This window comes from Pseudorca crassidens, chromosome 8 (genome assembly GCF_039906515.1).
Source record: "Pseudorca crassidens isolate mPseCra1 chromosome 8, mPseCra1.hap1, whole genome shotgun sequence".
NCBI classification, from domain to species: domain Eukaryota; kingdom Metazoa; phylum Chordata; class Mammalia; order Artiodactyla; family Delphinidae; genus Pseudorca; species Pseudorca crassidens.
This window is the reverse complement of record NC_090303.1, coordinates 8,413,404-8,429,177: the sequence shown is the minus strand read 5'-3', so window position 1 is coordinate 8,429,177 and position 15,774 is coordinate 8,413,404. Positions and strand designations below refer to the sequence as shown.

The following is a 15,774-nucleotide window of genomic DNA, read 5'->3' as shown; positions in this document are numbered from 1 at the left end:
CCCTGTTTCTAGAAAAACAGGTGTAGTGCAAATGTGAGGTGGGAAGAGTCATTCATTATTTATTGAATGCCAGTGATACATCTGAGAATTCTTAGATGATTTGGACAAAGGTCCGATCCTTAGCTGTCCGCTCTGTGTCCATTAGACTGTAGGGTCATGGTAGAAGGTTCAGCCATACTTAGAACCTAGAGATTTAAAAACAGCCTGTTTATTGATTGTGAGTGTTTTCTCTATTCCTATAGTTTCTCTATAATTAAGAAGTGCTCTAGGAAGGGCACTTAAAAAAATTTTTTTTATGGATGTTCATATAATAACGGAGAGAAAACTGCTAGAAAGGATCACGTGCTTACTCTTCTTGCTTTGACAGTAAAGAAAAGTGAGGGAAATAGACAGTGAAGACCAGCAGTAGTGTTCAAACTGGATTGAAAAGGCATCTCCCGTTTTGACTAAAATATCGAGTTGAGGTCAGGAAGGTAATTGCACCAGCCCTTTGAAGCCAACAGCCATTTGGAGCTTTTGAAGCAGAAAGCTCACTTCGAGAGCTTCTCAGCACGAGTGGCCTCCATCCAGGGGCACCCAGAGCTCTGCAAGCCGGCTGTCTCCCTGGTGTGCTCCACCGGGCCCGTCCCGGGGGAAGGTGGTCGGGGAGGACCAGCCAGGGAGGCCTGCCGTCTGCCCGGGCCTCTGCCTGGGGCCTCACCCTGTGCTCTCGCCCAGGTTCCTCCTGATGATGGGCGTGCTCTTCTGCTGTGGAGCCGGCTTCTTCATCCGGAGGCGCATGTACCCCCCGCCGCTGATCGAGGAGCCGGCGTTCAACGTGTCCTACACCAGGCAGCCCCCGAACCCCACTCCAGGTCAGCCAAGCCCTCTGTCCTTGTCTCTCCTCCTTTCAGTTTACATGTTCTCTGTAAGCATGTTCTCTGCCACGGAATATGCTGGAAGAAAAAATTCAGGCCGTGCTTATTCATTTAAGTTCTGATGATCAACCTTACTGTGCATCTGTGCTGGTAATAAGTGCAATGTCTGCTGTGTTGTGTGTCTGTCACCTCTTATTCTTACCTAATTATTGGTGCATCTTTTATGCATGTTTATGCAGCACATTATTTGCTCTTTTTTCCTAAAAATTATTTCATGTGTAAATTTTTATGTAGAAACTGTACTGTCCATGATATTCTTAATGCTTCTGGACTAAATATTAATCGTGTTACTAAATGGTGATTTGCTTAGATAGTCTGTCCTTGCTGATCATTTGTTTTCTTTTGTTTTGCTTTTCATTCGTTCATTCAATAAGCGTTTGCTGTGCGTTTATGAGTATTGTGAGTACTTATTAATTGTGCTGCTATAGACATGTCTGCACAAGTTACATTTGGCCTATTTAGGGAACATTACCCAGAGTGGTACCCCAGGGTCAAAAAGAATTCGTGGTTTCCTAATTCTTATAAAACGCTGCTTTAACTACCTAAACCTCAGACATACTGTGGTGGGTGAATTCAAGTTTCCCTCGGGACACGAGCCCGTTCCTTGTTTTGAAATTACATGTGAGATGTTTCCCTTCCCTTTGGGGGCAGGGGGCGCCAGGGACTCTGCAGGGCTGGGGAGGCACTGCTCCTTGAGCTCCTGTCTTTGGGCCCGTGTGGTGGGCCAGTGGCTGCGTGGCTCCCCTGCGTGCCACCTGCCCCGTCAGGCTTCCCACCTCCAGAGTGTGGGTGGGTTCCCTCTATTCATCACACGCCACAGGGAGACAGTCGGACATCTAGAGTTCTGTTCCAGTTTTTACAGAGTTCCGGTTCTGTAAGATAAGTCCTAAGATCTGCTGGACAGCGTGGGACCTATAGTTAGTAACGCTGTGTCGTATACTCACGCCTTTGCTGAGTGGAGGTCTTATGTTGTGTCATCACAAATTCAGAGGGCAGCAGGAAATGCTTGGAGGTGATGGACAGGTTTATGGCATATACTGTGGTGACGGCTTCACGGTGTATATGTATTTCGAAACTCATCAAGTTGTAGACGTTACATATGTTCACCTTTCTGTATGTCAGTCACACCTCAAAGAGAAAAGAAAGAAGTTGGGGGGTTGAGCGTGGGAAGAGCTCTCTCTCATCTGCCCTTTAGACACAGAGATGCAGAGATGGGCATGTGCTGGTCTGTGTTTTATAGTTTTATTCCACCAAACACTCCGCCGGGTTTTCTTTTATTATTTTTTAAAACGTTGCTAAAAATCTGAATATGTGTTTTCCACAACAGTTCTGAGGTTGCTGTAGCTTAAACTTTCTCTCAGGGTTAGTACCACTTTTCATGCATAAGTGGATTTTTATTCTTTCATATTTGGAAAGATTTGAACAGCTTCAAATCTATGCTCCAGCATAGGGCAAAGTGAAAATTTTCAGTTAAAATGGGAGGCCAAACCTAGATTTTATCTGGCTTAGTCTGAGTTGTCAGTCCTTTGATTTTTTTTTTTTTCCAAGAAGCAGACAGTAGATCAGAGACATGGGTAAAAGACTAATGAATTTCCTTTTCCTTCTGTCTTCATGACACGGATTTTTAGTGGCCTGTGTGGCCACAGATGCAAGATGCCGCGTGTGCTTGGCCCACAGCGTCAGGCCTGGGCTGGGGCCCGGGAGCGGAGCTGCCTGCACACAGCGGCCTCTTTTCTTTCTTTCTTTTTTTTTTTTGGCAGTACGTGGGCCTCTCGCTGTTGTGGCCTCTCCTGTTGCGGAGCACAGGCTCCAGACGCGCAGGCTCAGTGAATGACCTATCAATGAAAAATTAATACAAAAACATATGCAATGTAAGTGAACTGACATTTAAAGGTAAATTCATAGCCTTATTCTTTGTTACAAGTTTAAAATAAGAAAGTGAATTAGCTGACCTCTCCTTGAAAGAGGTTCAGAAATTAATAAACTCACAGAAAGCAGTAAGAAGTACATAATAAAAAATAAAAATTAATTACAGGAAAAAGAAAAATCGATTTGCAGATCTAAAAGTTAGTGCTTGGTGAAAGGCAATAAAAGTAAATGATATTGCTAATATAGGTCCAGAAAAAACTTTAATTGGAAAAGATACATGCACCCCTATGTTCACAGCAGCAGTATTTGCAATAGGCAAGACATGGAAGCAACCTAATGTCCATCGACAGATAAATGGCTAAGGAAGATGTGGTATATATACACAAAGGAATATTACTCAGCCATAAAAAGAATGAAATGATGCCATTTGCAGCAACATGGATGGACTTATCATATTAAGTGAAGTAAGTCAGAAAGAGAAAGACAAATACCATATGATATCACTTACATGTAGACTCTAAAATATAACACAAGTGAACTTCTCTACAAAACAGAAACAGGCTCACAGCCATAAAGAACAGACTTGTGGTTTCCAAGGGGGAAAGGGGTGGGAGAGGGATGGAGTGGGCGTTTGGGATTTCCAGATGCAAACTATTATGTATAGAATGGATAAACAACAAGATCCTGCTGTATAGCACAGGGAACTATATTCAATATCCTGTAATAAACCATAATGGAAAAGAATATAAAAAAGAATATATATATATATATGTCACTTTGCTGTACAGCAGAAATTAACACAACGTTGTAAATCAACTGTACTTCAATAAAGTAAATTTTAAATAAAGTAAATGACATTGCCAATCCCATCCCTGATAAATCTAATTAGTAAAGCTGGATAAAGAAGAAGTAAAATCATAAATTGAAACATTACATATCCAGAGATTAAAAATTACAAAGAAGTACTCCTGAAATGGAAAATTTTGGTAAGATAGGAAAGTGTACATTACCAAAGATTCATTAGAATATTGAAAATTTCAGTGGTCCACAAAGCAAGCAAGAGTTTGAGGATGTTTTGAAAGAGTTAGCTCTCAGAATGGCTCCAAATTCATATGGTATCTTTGAAACTTTTAAGAAACAGTTCATGTCAATGCTTATGAATTACTACAAGTATAGAAAGTTATGGAAATTACCTAATTTGTTTTGTAAAGCTAGTATAACTTGTAGAACTAGTGTAACCAAAGTAAAATTATATTGGATCATGTTTAATGATCGTAAATACAAAAATCTTGGGAAACGGAATTAAACAGTGTGTCTGCTCGGTTGGGGCGCTTGTCAGTCGACGCATCTCTGCTGAATCTAGGGCTCCCTCTCAAATCGCACAGAGACTCTCAAGGAGGAAGAGACGATGGCTGCAAGGGGTGGAATAACTTCAAGTCTCCGGAGAAGAAGGCTGTGGCCGGCTTAAGAGCGCAGCCCGGGGCGGGTGGTGGAGCCCGGGGAGCCTGGGCCGTGACAGCCCCCAGCCAAGCCCTTAGTCCTCGGATGGCGCCCAGAATGTCGGTCCCTGACGTCACCAGCCTTCTCTGGTTTTGCCCGTCCCTCTTTAGCCGGAACTTCTTCCCCCATTTCCTCACCCCGTCGTGAGACACACGCCACAGTGGCAACAGCCTGGGCTTGCCAGTACACTACTGGGTGCAAATTCCAGCGCCTCCATGTGGCAGCTGTGTGACCTTGGCACGTTTTGTCTCGCTGAGCCTCCGTGTCTTCAGGAAAGTGGATGCAAGGCCGATACCCTTGCTGTCCCCACCGCGCCCTCCGCATAGGGTAGAGATGCAATGCAGGTGAGGGAACAGCGGGGGCAGCGGTGTGGCTGCAGCCGTTTTGCCCACTTCTCCTGGTCCTTTCCTCTCTATCTCCTGGAGAAACAGTCTTCCTCTAACTCCAGCTTCTTCACAGACGCTCTGTCTTTTCTTTCTCTAACTAAACCATCTACCGTAAGCCTTCAGAATTGAAGGGCAAGTTCTCTTCTCCCACATTCCGCCCCCGCTAAGTTAGGGAGATGGTGCAGGTGTCCCCTTGTCTCCTGGCCATCATTTCTGTACCCTTACAGTCCCGGCTACTTTGAATCCCATGCCAGTTGGCTGTGCCGCTCTTTGTCACCATTTTGCTACTGTCTGTGAGCATCTCTTCTTTGAGGACTTGGGAATGTGTCTGCTCAAATCACCGACCCGCAGTGGCACGCAGTACAGAGGCTGCCTGTGTGAGCGCCGGGTCCTTCTTCCCACGCACGGAACTGTGGGTCCCTGTGTGCTGCTTCTCTCTGCCCAATTGACAGGACATGTTGGGTGCCCTCCTGTGTACCAGGCTCTTTGCTAGACAGTGGGGTTCAAATGTTGAACCAGGCTTATAAGGTCCCTGCCATCATTGAGCTTATATTCTCTGTAGAAATCCTCTCTCTTTCCTGTATTTCTGCCCCTACCTCTATAAACGCACTCAAGCATTTCCCATCCTTAAAAATACTTCTGCCGTAAGAATATACAGTGGGGAAAACACAGTCTCTTCAGTAAGTGGTGCTGGAAAAACTAGACAGCTACATGTAAAAGAATGAAATTAGAATATTTTCTCATACCACATACAAAAATAAACTCAAAATGGATTAAAGACCTAAACGTAAGCCCTGAAACATAAAACTCCTAGGAGACAACATAAAGCAGAACACTCTTTGACATAAGTCCTAGCAATATTGTTTTTGGATCTGTCTCCTAAGGCAAAGGAAACAAAAGCAAAAATAAACAAATGGGACTACATCAAACTAAAAAGCTTTTAACAGGGAAGGAAACCATCGTCAAAACAAAAAGGGAACCTTCTGAATGGGAGAAAATATTTGCAAATCATATATAAGGGGTTAATATCCAAAATATATAAAGAACTCATGCAACTCTACAACAAAAAAACCAAACAACCTGATTAAAAAATGGGCAGAAGACCTGAATAGACATATTTCCAGAGAAGATATCCAGATGGCCAATAGGCACGTGAAAGGACGCTCAGCATCACTGATCACCAGGGAAATGCAAATCAGAGTCACACCGAGATATCACTGTCAGAATGGCTAACGTCAACAAGTTAGCGAGGATGTGGAGAAAAGGGAACCCTGTGCACTGCTGGTGGGAATATAAGTTGGTGCAGCCACTATGGAAAACAGCATGGAGGTTCCTCAAAAAACTAAAAATAGAACTAATAGAAATAAAATGATCCTGCAGTTCTACTCCTGGATAAAACGTCCAAAGAAAATGAAAACACTGATTTGAAAAGTACATGCCACCCAGTATTCTTAGCAGCTCTATGTACAGTAGCCAAAATACGGAAGTAAACTAAGTGTCCATCAACAGATGAATGGATAAGAAGACCTGGTGTATATGTGTGTGTGGATATATATATACTGCATTACACACACACACACACACACACACACACACACACACACACAATGGACTACTACTCAGCCATAAAAAAGAATAAATTTTTGCCATGTATAACAATGTGGATGGACCTGGAGGGTATTATGCTAAGTGAAGTAAGTCAGACAGAGAAAGACAGATACTGTCTGTTATCACTTACATGTGGGATCTAAAAAAATACAACGAATGAATATAACAACACAGAAGCAGACTCACAGACATAGGGAGCAAACTAGTGGTTACCAGTGGGGAGAGGGAAGAATGGAGGGGCAAGATAGGGGTAGGAGGTTAAGAGGTACAAACTGCTATGTCTAAAATAATAAACAAGGATATATTGTACAGCCCAGGGAAATATAGCCATTATTTTGTAATAACTTTAAATGGAGTATAATCTATAAAAATTTAGAATCACTGTGTTGTACACCTGAAACTAATATAATCTTGTAAATCAACTGTACCTTAATTTAAAGCAGTTTTTTTCTGTTTGTTTTGTTTTGGCTGCGTTGGGTCTTTGTTGCTGCGCGCAGGCTTTCTCTAGTTGCGGTGAGCCGGGGCTACTCTTCGTTGCAATGCACGGGCTTCTCATTGCAGTGGCTTCTCTTGTTGTGGAGCACAGGCTCTAGGCACGTGCGCTTCAGTAGTTGTGGCACGCAGGCTCAGTTGTTGTGGCTCGCGGGCTCTAGAGCACAGGCTCAGTTGTTGTGGCTCGCGGGCTCTAGAGGGCAGGCTCAGTAGTTGTGGTGCACGGCCTTAGTTGCTGTGCAGCATGTGGGATCCTCCTGGACCAGGGATTGAACCCGTGTCTCCTGCATTGGCAGGCGGATTCTTAACCACTGCGCCACCAGGGAATTCCCTTAAAGCAGTTTTTTAAAGAATAAAAAAACCCAAAAAACACGTCTGCCCTTGTCATGCATCCCTTTAGCCACCACTCCTCCCCTCTGGTCTTCACCCCTTACCCTGGAGCAGCTGTTTGCCCCGGCAGCTGGACTTCTGTGCCAGCCATGGTGCTGAAACCGCTGGCCAGAAATCCCGAATGTCCTGTGGGCTGATAAGGTGCGGTGCTGCCCTGTCCCCTCCTGAACCCCGCCTGGTGACACAGCTCCCGCCTCACTGCTTCACTCTTTCCTCGCATTCTCCTTTCATTCTTTGCTGCCGCCTACGCCTCCTGTGTTTCTCCTCGTCTGACTGCTGGCCTTGTCTGCGCTGCTCTCCCCAGCCATCCTCTGGCCCTTCTACACACTCCTCCTGGGAGGTTTCGGCCAAGGCCACGTCTGTGCTGCCACTTCCACAAAGAAGGCCCCAGAGCTGCCTGGGCTCCCGCGGGCCCTGCCCTTTTCCTCTGCCCCTCTCTCGCCTGGTGGGCCCCTCATCAACACCAGGAGCCGGGCCTTTCCGAGGCAGGCCTCTCCTCCTCCCGACGCACTCCACACTGAGCTGGTCCCGGGTCCTTGGATACACCTCCTGGGCCCCTCTCTCGTTCTCTTGTCCCCATTTCTTCTCTCATATTCAGAGGCTTCCATTGTGTCTTTCCCGGACTATTACACTAGCCTCTTTTTATTCATCTTTAACTTTTTATTTGTATAAAATATAAAGGGATTCAGAGATAAATAAAGTATAATCTCTGCCCCTGAGAAGCGCACGGTCCTGGCTGGTCACGGGCTTGTATACAAACATGTCTTGTAAACGAGCCCGTCTCCTGGCAGCAGGCAAGATGCACCAGGAGAAGCAGGTGCCGTCTGTTGGGCCACACAGGTGTGAGACGAGGCAGGAGCTGATGAAGGTGCCACCTGTGGCTGATGGCCGTCCTCCCGACACCCTTGAGTGCCTCTCTGGCCAGGTGTTTCTGTCCTGTACTCTCTCCTTCAGCACACTTGTAGATTTCCAAGACATCCTGCACACCTTGGTGGGCATCTTTCCGGGAATCTGACCTTTATTCAGTTAAACTGTGGCAGAGGAAGATTTGCACAAAAAAAAGACCCTACACGATACACACACAGCGACGACCTCTCTGGTGCCCGAGTGTCTCCTGGGTTGAATGAGGTCTAACTCAGATACACCTGATTTCACTCGTGAACTTAGCCCAGCCCACATAAAACCCGGAGCCCACAGTTTCTCTTCTTGATTCTTTAATTGTTTAGTCAGTATCCTGTCATGTTGTCAACAAGATCAGAAAAAGCAGATCTAAGGTATAGGCTCCAAAGCAGCAGCTCAGGTATTTCTACTGTTAACATGAGAGTTAGGGGGCTTCCCCAGTGGCGCAGTGGTTGAGAGTCCGCCTGCTGATGCAGGGGACGCAGGTTCGTGCCCCAGTCCGGGAAGATCCCACGTGCCGCGGAGCGGCTGGGCCCGTGAGCCATGGCCGCTGAGCCTGCGCGTCCGGAGCCTGTGCTCCGCCACGGGAGAGGCCACAACAGTGAGAGGCCCGCGTACCGCAAAAAAAAAAAAAAGAGAGAGAGAGAGTTAGGGCTAGATTTGGGGCAGGGTGACCAGTATATTCCCTCTTGTCACCGTCTATGCTCTTGGACCCCCCGTGCCCTGAACCCTGGCCCGCAGCAGGGCTCAGCCTGCATCCTACAGCCTCTCCCTGAGACAAGCGCATCCTTCTCCTGCAGCACCCAGGGCAGGGAGAGAGTCCACAGACATGTCAGCCCACCCCGCTGGCATCCGCCCCGTAGGTCGTCGCCTTATCTGGGAACTGGGCTCACCTGGATGACAGGTGCTCTGCCCTGATTAAACGTTAATCCAGCAGGTGGGAGTGGAGCTGATCCTTCAGCAAACTGTCCTCAGAAAGTGCGTGGAGGTGCCGGTGATGGTTCTGGCCGAGATTCGGGGACACAGGGTCCTCTTGTCGGTTCTCTCTGAGTTGACTCACCTTTCCGCGCCCAGGCTGTTCAGGCTCTAAGGGACACTCGGCCCTCTCCGTTGGTAATTTTTTGGTGCACCTCCCCGAGGTCTTGGCAGGGCTGCCCTGGTGTCACTCGGCCTGATCCCGCTAATGTCCCTCCATCACTTAGACACCCTCTTGGGTTGTGGTGCTTTCTGGCTGGCTGCATCCAGTAGAGGAGAAGCTCCGGGAGGCCGGGGCTGGCATGTCCCCTTTGCTCGTCACCTGATCCCAGGTGCCCTGCTGTGTCTGGGCCCTGGCTGTGATGGGCTGTGGGTTTTTTCTGCTGTGCTCACATCTGCTTACCTGTCTTTCAGGAGCCCAGCAGCTGGGGCTGCCGTTTTACACCGACCCTGGAGGACCAGGGGTGAATCCCGCTGGGAACCCTGTGGCGATGGCTTTCCAGGTCCAACCCAACTCACCCCAGGGAAGCATGGCCTACCCACCGCCCCCTTCCTACTGCAACACGCCACCGCCCCCATATGAACAGGTGGTGAAGGCCAAGTAGCCGGGAGCGGCCTGGCACCTGCCTGTGCAACTGGCCGGGGAGGCCGGGGGAGGCTGTCGCCCGCCCTTCCTGGCGCCCCATCACTGTTCACCTCCAGGAATGGTCTTCTGAGCCACTAAGGGCAAATTCCTTTCTGATATCTTCAAAGCAAGCACAGCTTCCTTTCAAGCTTTCCTTGGAGGACCAGTATTTGAATTCACCCCGTGTCTCCTCTGTTGCTTCTGTTTCCAATGTCATCTGTGCTCTGGCCGAGTGGACAGTCCCGAGGGTTGACCCCCAAGGGTGGCGCACCCAGACCCTCAGGGGAGAGACCCCGGCAGAAGGTGAGGCAGGGCGCGTGCAGGTGAGTACGCGCGAACGCGAGGAGGGGCCCAGGGCGCCCGGAAGGCCCCCCACACGGCAGGTGGCCCGTCCGAAATGAGGCACCACAGGGCCAGCTGTGTGAGCCCCTTGCCCGTCAGTCTTCCTCTTCCAAAGGCTCTCAGAGAAACAGGCGTGGGCAGCGCAGCCTCGGAGCCCTCGCTTCTCCATCCCCTTCCTGAAGACCAGAGCTGCCCTCTGCACAGCCAGGGCGGGGAGAGCCCTGGGCACGGCTTGCACCTCAAGGAGATGGGGATCCAGAGTCAGGCCAAGCCGCTGTCTATAGTTACCTGAAAGTCACTAAGGAACGTTATTTAAATTCATGGGAAATTGCCCCCTGCCTCCAACCGGACATTGCGTTTGATGAGCTCTTGGTCTGACTTGGGGAAAAAAGTGTTCGAGCCCTTTTCAGTGTGTCCTGTGGAAGGTGCCGTGGAGTCCTGTCCTGAGGTCAGACTCGGAGTCTTTCCTGGACATCGGCAGCTCTCTGGCCTGGGATCACGGCCAGGCAGCTCTGCGCCCTCCCCTGAGGTAGCTCTGACGGTGCGTTGTGATGGACGCTTTCAAAGCAGACAGGCACATCCGGCTGGGAAGCCACGTCAGCCTCTGGAGAGAGGTGTCCCGGCAGGGCGCAGTCAGTGGCTCGAGCCTGGGTTGGGCAGGCCTGGGCCCTGGCTGGTTGGCCTCAGCAGGTGTACGCCGGGCTCCGAATAGGAGGAGCTTGCTAAGAAAGAGACGGGAACGCAAGACCCCAGGACTGCAGAGCGATCTCTTCAGAAAGGGCTGAACAGATTTCACTGATGATGAGTTCATCAAAATTAGAATAAAGAAGATCTGGTTGGAAACGCAAAGCCTGGCTCAGAAACCTCTCTGGCCCTGGGATCACAGGTAGTCCTGGGGTTGTCAGGGGGCCGGGGTCCTGTTCCTCTGCGTAGCGAGTACTGCCCACGATCGCGTATTTAAACCCAGAGTGAGCCCTGACAGGTCACGTACAGGAAGGGCAAAGCCGCGTAGCCGAGACATGTAGATCCCTGTATATGTAGTGGTGGGGTGAAGTGCTTTTTTTTTTTTTTTTTTTTTTTTTTTTTTGCGGTACGCGGGCCTCTCACTGTTGCGGCCTCTCCCGTTGCGGAGCACAGGCTCCGGACGCGCAGGCTCAGCGGCCATGGCTCACGGGCCCAGCCACTCCGCGGCATGTGGGATCTTCCCGGACCGGGGCACGAGCCCCCGTCCCCTGCATCGGCAGGCGGACTCTCAACCGCTGCGCCACCAGGGAAGCCCAGAGTGCTTATTTTTGAAATGAACTCAACAGAGCCTCTTGAGGAGTTGTCACTCATTGAACCTGAGCGTCAGGACATCTCACCGAGTAGATACTGAGGGTTTTCATTCCCTAGCCCTACTTGCCGTGTCCCTGCTCTACTGGGACACGTCTGTGGTGTAGGAGTGAGGAATCAGGATGGGGCCACAGTGACTTACCTTTTCTAAGGGTGGGGAACCTGGGAGCCTCCCCGGGAATCCCACAGGACACTCCTGGAGCCAGATGAACCCCTTGGAAACAGTCTGTGAACACGGATGCTGCTGCCGGTGTCTTTGACCACCGAGTGTGACCTCCGAACCCCTGGGCCCAACTTCAGTACCTCCCCGCACTCAAGTCCTTGATTCGAACGAGACAACAAAGCGCAACATTTGCTGTTTACAACCCAGGACAACTACATGGGTCCAGAAGGTCCTCTTCCTCCAGGTCATTCGTTCTGCATTTTCAGGCCCAGTTTCTCCCTTTACTGTTCTGAGGAGGAAGCGCGCCGAGAGCTGCCCCTGGCGTTGGACTGGGCGCAGCTGAGTAGCCACCCAAATGTCCGTGACGAAATTTTGTTTATCTTTTTGATAGCAAATGATCTTGAGACAATGATTTACGTAGCACTCAACAATTTTATATTCATGTTTGTGTGAGATAAATTTTGTTTTCCCTTGAACCGGGGTGAGAACCCACTACTGTGGGCACTGACACTGTGTGTGGAAATTCCACTCGCAGTGACATTTCCTGCCCATTCTGTTTCCCCCCGTGCTGTCGGTGGACAGTGCCCACTGCCTGGAGCCGGTCCAGCTCCTGGTGTGTGAAGTTCCAGAGTTCCGTAGCAGGTGTGGCCAGGAGGAGCTGGGAGCAGGTCCGTGCGTGCTTTTCCTCTTGTAACACTTGGCTTATTTCTCTTTTCTGTTCTTTTGATAGGGTCATGTTTCCTATGTATGCAAAATAAAAATAAATTTGGGTGTGTGCTTTGACTCTTTTGCTGGGGAGTGGGAAAGAGGGGAGCGACGAAGTTTCTGAAGAAGGATGCACAGTGGGCTCTCAGTTCAGCTGGGTGGGGTGGAGTGCGTGAGGAACGCACCCAGTCTCAGGAGAACTGGAAATTAGATGCTATCCAAGAAGATAAGGAACTTTTGTTTCACCAACACATTTAAAATATCTAGCTAAGGAAAAAATTATCGGAATAGGAAGACAGAAGCATTAATTATGTGGACTTACAGCTAATACTGATATTAAGTATCTGGGGGCCTGAGTGTGCTTTGCATAGGTAGGGGAGCCTTGATTTTAAAATCCAACTCTAGGGCTTCCCTGGTGGCTCAGTGGTTAAGAATCCGCCTGCCAATGCAGGGTACATGGGTTCGAGCCCTGGTCCGGGAAGATCCCACATGCCGCGGAGCTACTAAGCCCGTGTGCCACAACTACTGAGCCCACGTGCTGCAACTACTGAAGCCTGTGCACCTAGAGCCCATGCTTCACAATAAAGAGAAGCCACTGCAATGAGAAGCCCGCGCACCACAAAGAAGAGTAGCCCCCGCTCGCCGCAACTAGAGAAAGCCCTCGCGCAACAACGAAGACCCAGTGCAGCCAAAAATAAATAAATAAATTTATTAAAAAAAAGAAAGAATCCAACTCTATTTGGTCAGAAACTATTTCTCTCACAGATCTATAGCTGCTACAGTTAGGCTGTATTTTAGATGAATCACCAACTGAGATAATGTTTATCAAGAAGTGTCTTATAATTTACTACATTAAAACAGGACAGGAAACAAGGTAGAAGAGGCCAGCCTGCCTGCTGGTGGGGAACGCAGAGCTGATTTACATGCTTCACTGGACAACCCGCTGGTCCTCAGCTTCCCCCAGTGAAACGGGAGCAGGTCATTTACACATCAAAGGTCATGACTGGAGATGGCAAACAGTACTCACTCTTGTCTGTCCCTCCCAAATTTCACGGAACTCCAAAAAGTCCATAATAGTTATCAAGGCAAAAAAGTGCAAGATCAGAAACTGTAATTTCTGAAACAGAAGGTGAGTTGCTGTCAAGCAAGGGTAGGGAGGGAAAGGCAGTAGTTGGCTTCGTCACGCCTGTCATGGTCAGGAGGAAGTCAGCAGCGTGCCCCCGTGTGGGTGCAGAAGAGATGCGGGTATGGATTGCAGAAGTCGTGTCCTCTCGCCAGAGCCCTCATCCCCCAAAACCTGCTAACCACTCGTGCCCTTGAATGAGTTTCTCCCCTCAGAGGTGACAAGGTGTACTCACAGGCAGCTAGGACCTTTCTCACTGGAGTCTAGGACTGGGCCCTAGGATGCAGGTACAGGAGTTGGATGGGTGGAGGGGTGAGGGGGGCAGAAAGAAGGTGACAGGATCCACCGAGGGCAGAGTCTGGTGGGCGGGAGGCCTCCTGTCTCCAGGTCCCCGGGCAGGCAGTCCCGCTCTCCACGCCCCTTCTCTGCGCTCCCCTGGGGAGATGCGAAGCCCGGTCCCTCCCTCCAGGCGGCGGAGCGGGGAAGGTACGTTTTTCTCGTCCTCAAGTACCCAAAGGCCCCAGTGCCCGGCACGTGTAGTTCGGTTCTGGGGAGACCTGGGAAGGCACGTCCGCGCCTAGCTCAGGCCGGTGCCCGGCCAGCCGAGTCCCCCAGAGCCTGGGGAGGACGCTCTGGGCGCACTGACCTTGGAGACCGGCTCCCTCTGCCCACCTTCTGCGCTTGCTCTCGCCATGCCGTCCTCGTCGCCCTGTGTTGTGGTGAGGGCCCTGGCTTAAAACTCGCCGTGGAGCCGCGCGAGGGACCATACGCGCACATGGACGGGCGTTCCGGACGCCCTGCCTCGGAGTCGCCCTGACGACTCGGGGCACGGGACGTCCTGGTGTCCCCGTTTCCCCATCTGGAAAGTGGGGCTACGGAGGCGCCCAGGGTGTGGTGCGAGTTGGACAGCCAGCGACGCACGCGACACCCCGCGATGAGCCCGGGACCGGGGACCGCGGCTTCTGCGCCCAGATCGCCCGCCCAGAGAGGGGACCGGAGACTGGGCCCCGGGCCCCGCCCCAGCCCCGCCCTGCCCCGAGCCAGGTTGGGGCGCGGCACCTGCGCGAAGCGGGTGGGGCGGCCCCGGGGAGGCTCCAGGAGGAGACCCTGCTTAGCCCTTCGTGGCAGAGTCCCTGCTGATATTTTTTTACTCAAAACCAAACCCATGCCTTTATTTTTAATCTAAAATGAAGACCGTACAGGAAAGCACAAAGCAAAAGGTAAACAGAAATCACCTGCGACCCCAGCATCCCGAGACTGCAGCTGGGCGTGTTTCCGTCGCTTTCTAGGTCCCTCGTTCTGACGACACAGGTGCACCGCGGGATCCTTCGCAGCCCGCTTTCCGCTAGCATTTTTCCTGGCATTTAAATAGTCTCCTGCTTCTTCCCTGCAACGATTAAACAGCGCCCCACCACACGGCTGCGCCGCAGGTGATTTAACCCACACACTCCGATCTAATTTTGGGGTCGCTCCATTTTGTTTTTCATTTTTAAACAGCAAAGTATTCTACACACCCAGAATAATGAGCGTAACTTTTGCCTAAGGCGTATGGTGGATGCCGGCCGGATGCTCGGGAGCGAGCGGCGAGGGGCCGGGCCGGTGGTGGGTGAGGACGCAGGGGACCCGAGTCGCCCTGAACTCCCGCCGGGCCCCGAGGCGCTCCCTCCCGCGCCAGCCCGGACCCCCCGGGCCGTGGACGCCTAGTCCCGGATGACTGTGCGGGCCGAGATCGCCTACAAACCCCCAGGACGGTGGCTGCCGTGGAAAACCAGGCTTTCTTGGGACGCCTCTCAGTTTGCTGGCATAACCGCGGATGCTGCAGAGCAGATGTACTCACGTGAACACGCAAGCCACTCAGGACACAGGACGGAGGCGCCCCGCGCAGCTGCTCCACTGCGCCGCCTACCACCGCCTGCACTTTACGTTTACCACCCCCTGCTTTTCTTCCTAATTTTACCACATATATGTTTTGTTTCACTTTTCGGTATTAATGTATTTCTCCAACTTGCTTTTTTTGCAAAAATTGTTGCTAATTTTTCCCTATTATGGACAATGCTGTGCTGAGCGAGCTTGTGACCATTTTAAAGGTTCATCCACATTTATTTCCTCAGAATAAAACCTTAGACTTGGGTTTCCCTGGTGGTGCAGTGGTTGAGAGTCCGCCTGCCGATGCAGGGGACACGGGTTCGTGCCCCGGTCTGGGAAGATCTCATATGCCACGGAGCGGCTGAGCCTGCGCGTCCGGAGCCTGTGCTCCGCAAAGGGAGAGGCCACAACAGTGAGAGGCCCGCGTACCACAAAAAAAAAAAACAAACAAAAAAAAACCTTAGACTTAAATTGCTGGCTCGAAGCATCTGTACCTTTCTTCCGGCTTTCGGCAAATATTCCCATTAGGAAGATTGTACTGACGTGTCTCACCAGGCTTGGCAGGCACTGCGTATGAGCCA

At 50.5% G+C, this 15,774-nt stretch overlaps 1 protein-coding gene and 1 long non-coding RNA gene across 2 annotated transcripts in view; one reads left to right on the top strand and one right to left on the bottom strand.

Moving 5' to 3' along the window:
- VOPP1 (VOPP1 WW domain binding protein) overlaps nt 1-12,274 on the top strand; it is a 92,036-nt gene extending 79,762 nt beyond the window's left edge. The window contains exons 4-5 of the mRNA XM_067745695.1: nt 718-854; nt 9,452-12,274. Of these exons, the coding sequence (XP_067601796.1) occupies nt 718-854; nt 9,452-9,642 (328 nt within the window). The 3' untranslated portion in view covers nt 9,643-12,274. The remainder of the gene's footprint in view (nt 1-717; nt 855-9,451) is intronic.
- On the bottom strand, nt 35-818 carry LOC137228788 (uncharacterized). The gene is made up of 2 exons (XR_010945356.1): nt 701-818; nt 35-185 (listed from the first exon to the last, which is right to left on the bottom strand). It is a non-coding gene; the product is annotated as an uncharacterized lncRNA (long non-coding RNA).
- Nucleotides 12,275-15,774: the final 3,500 nt, after the last annotated feature.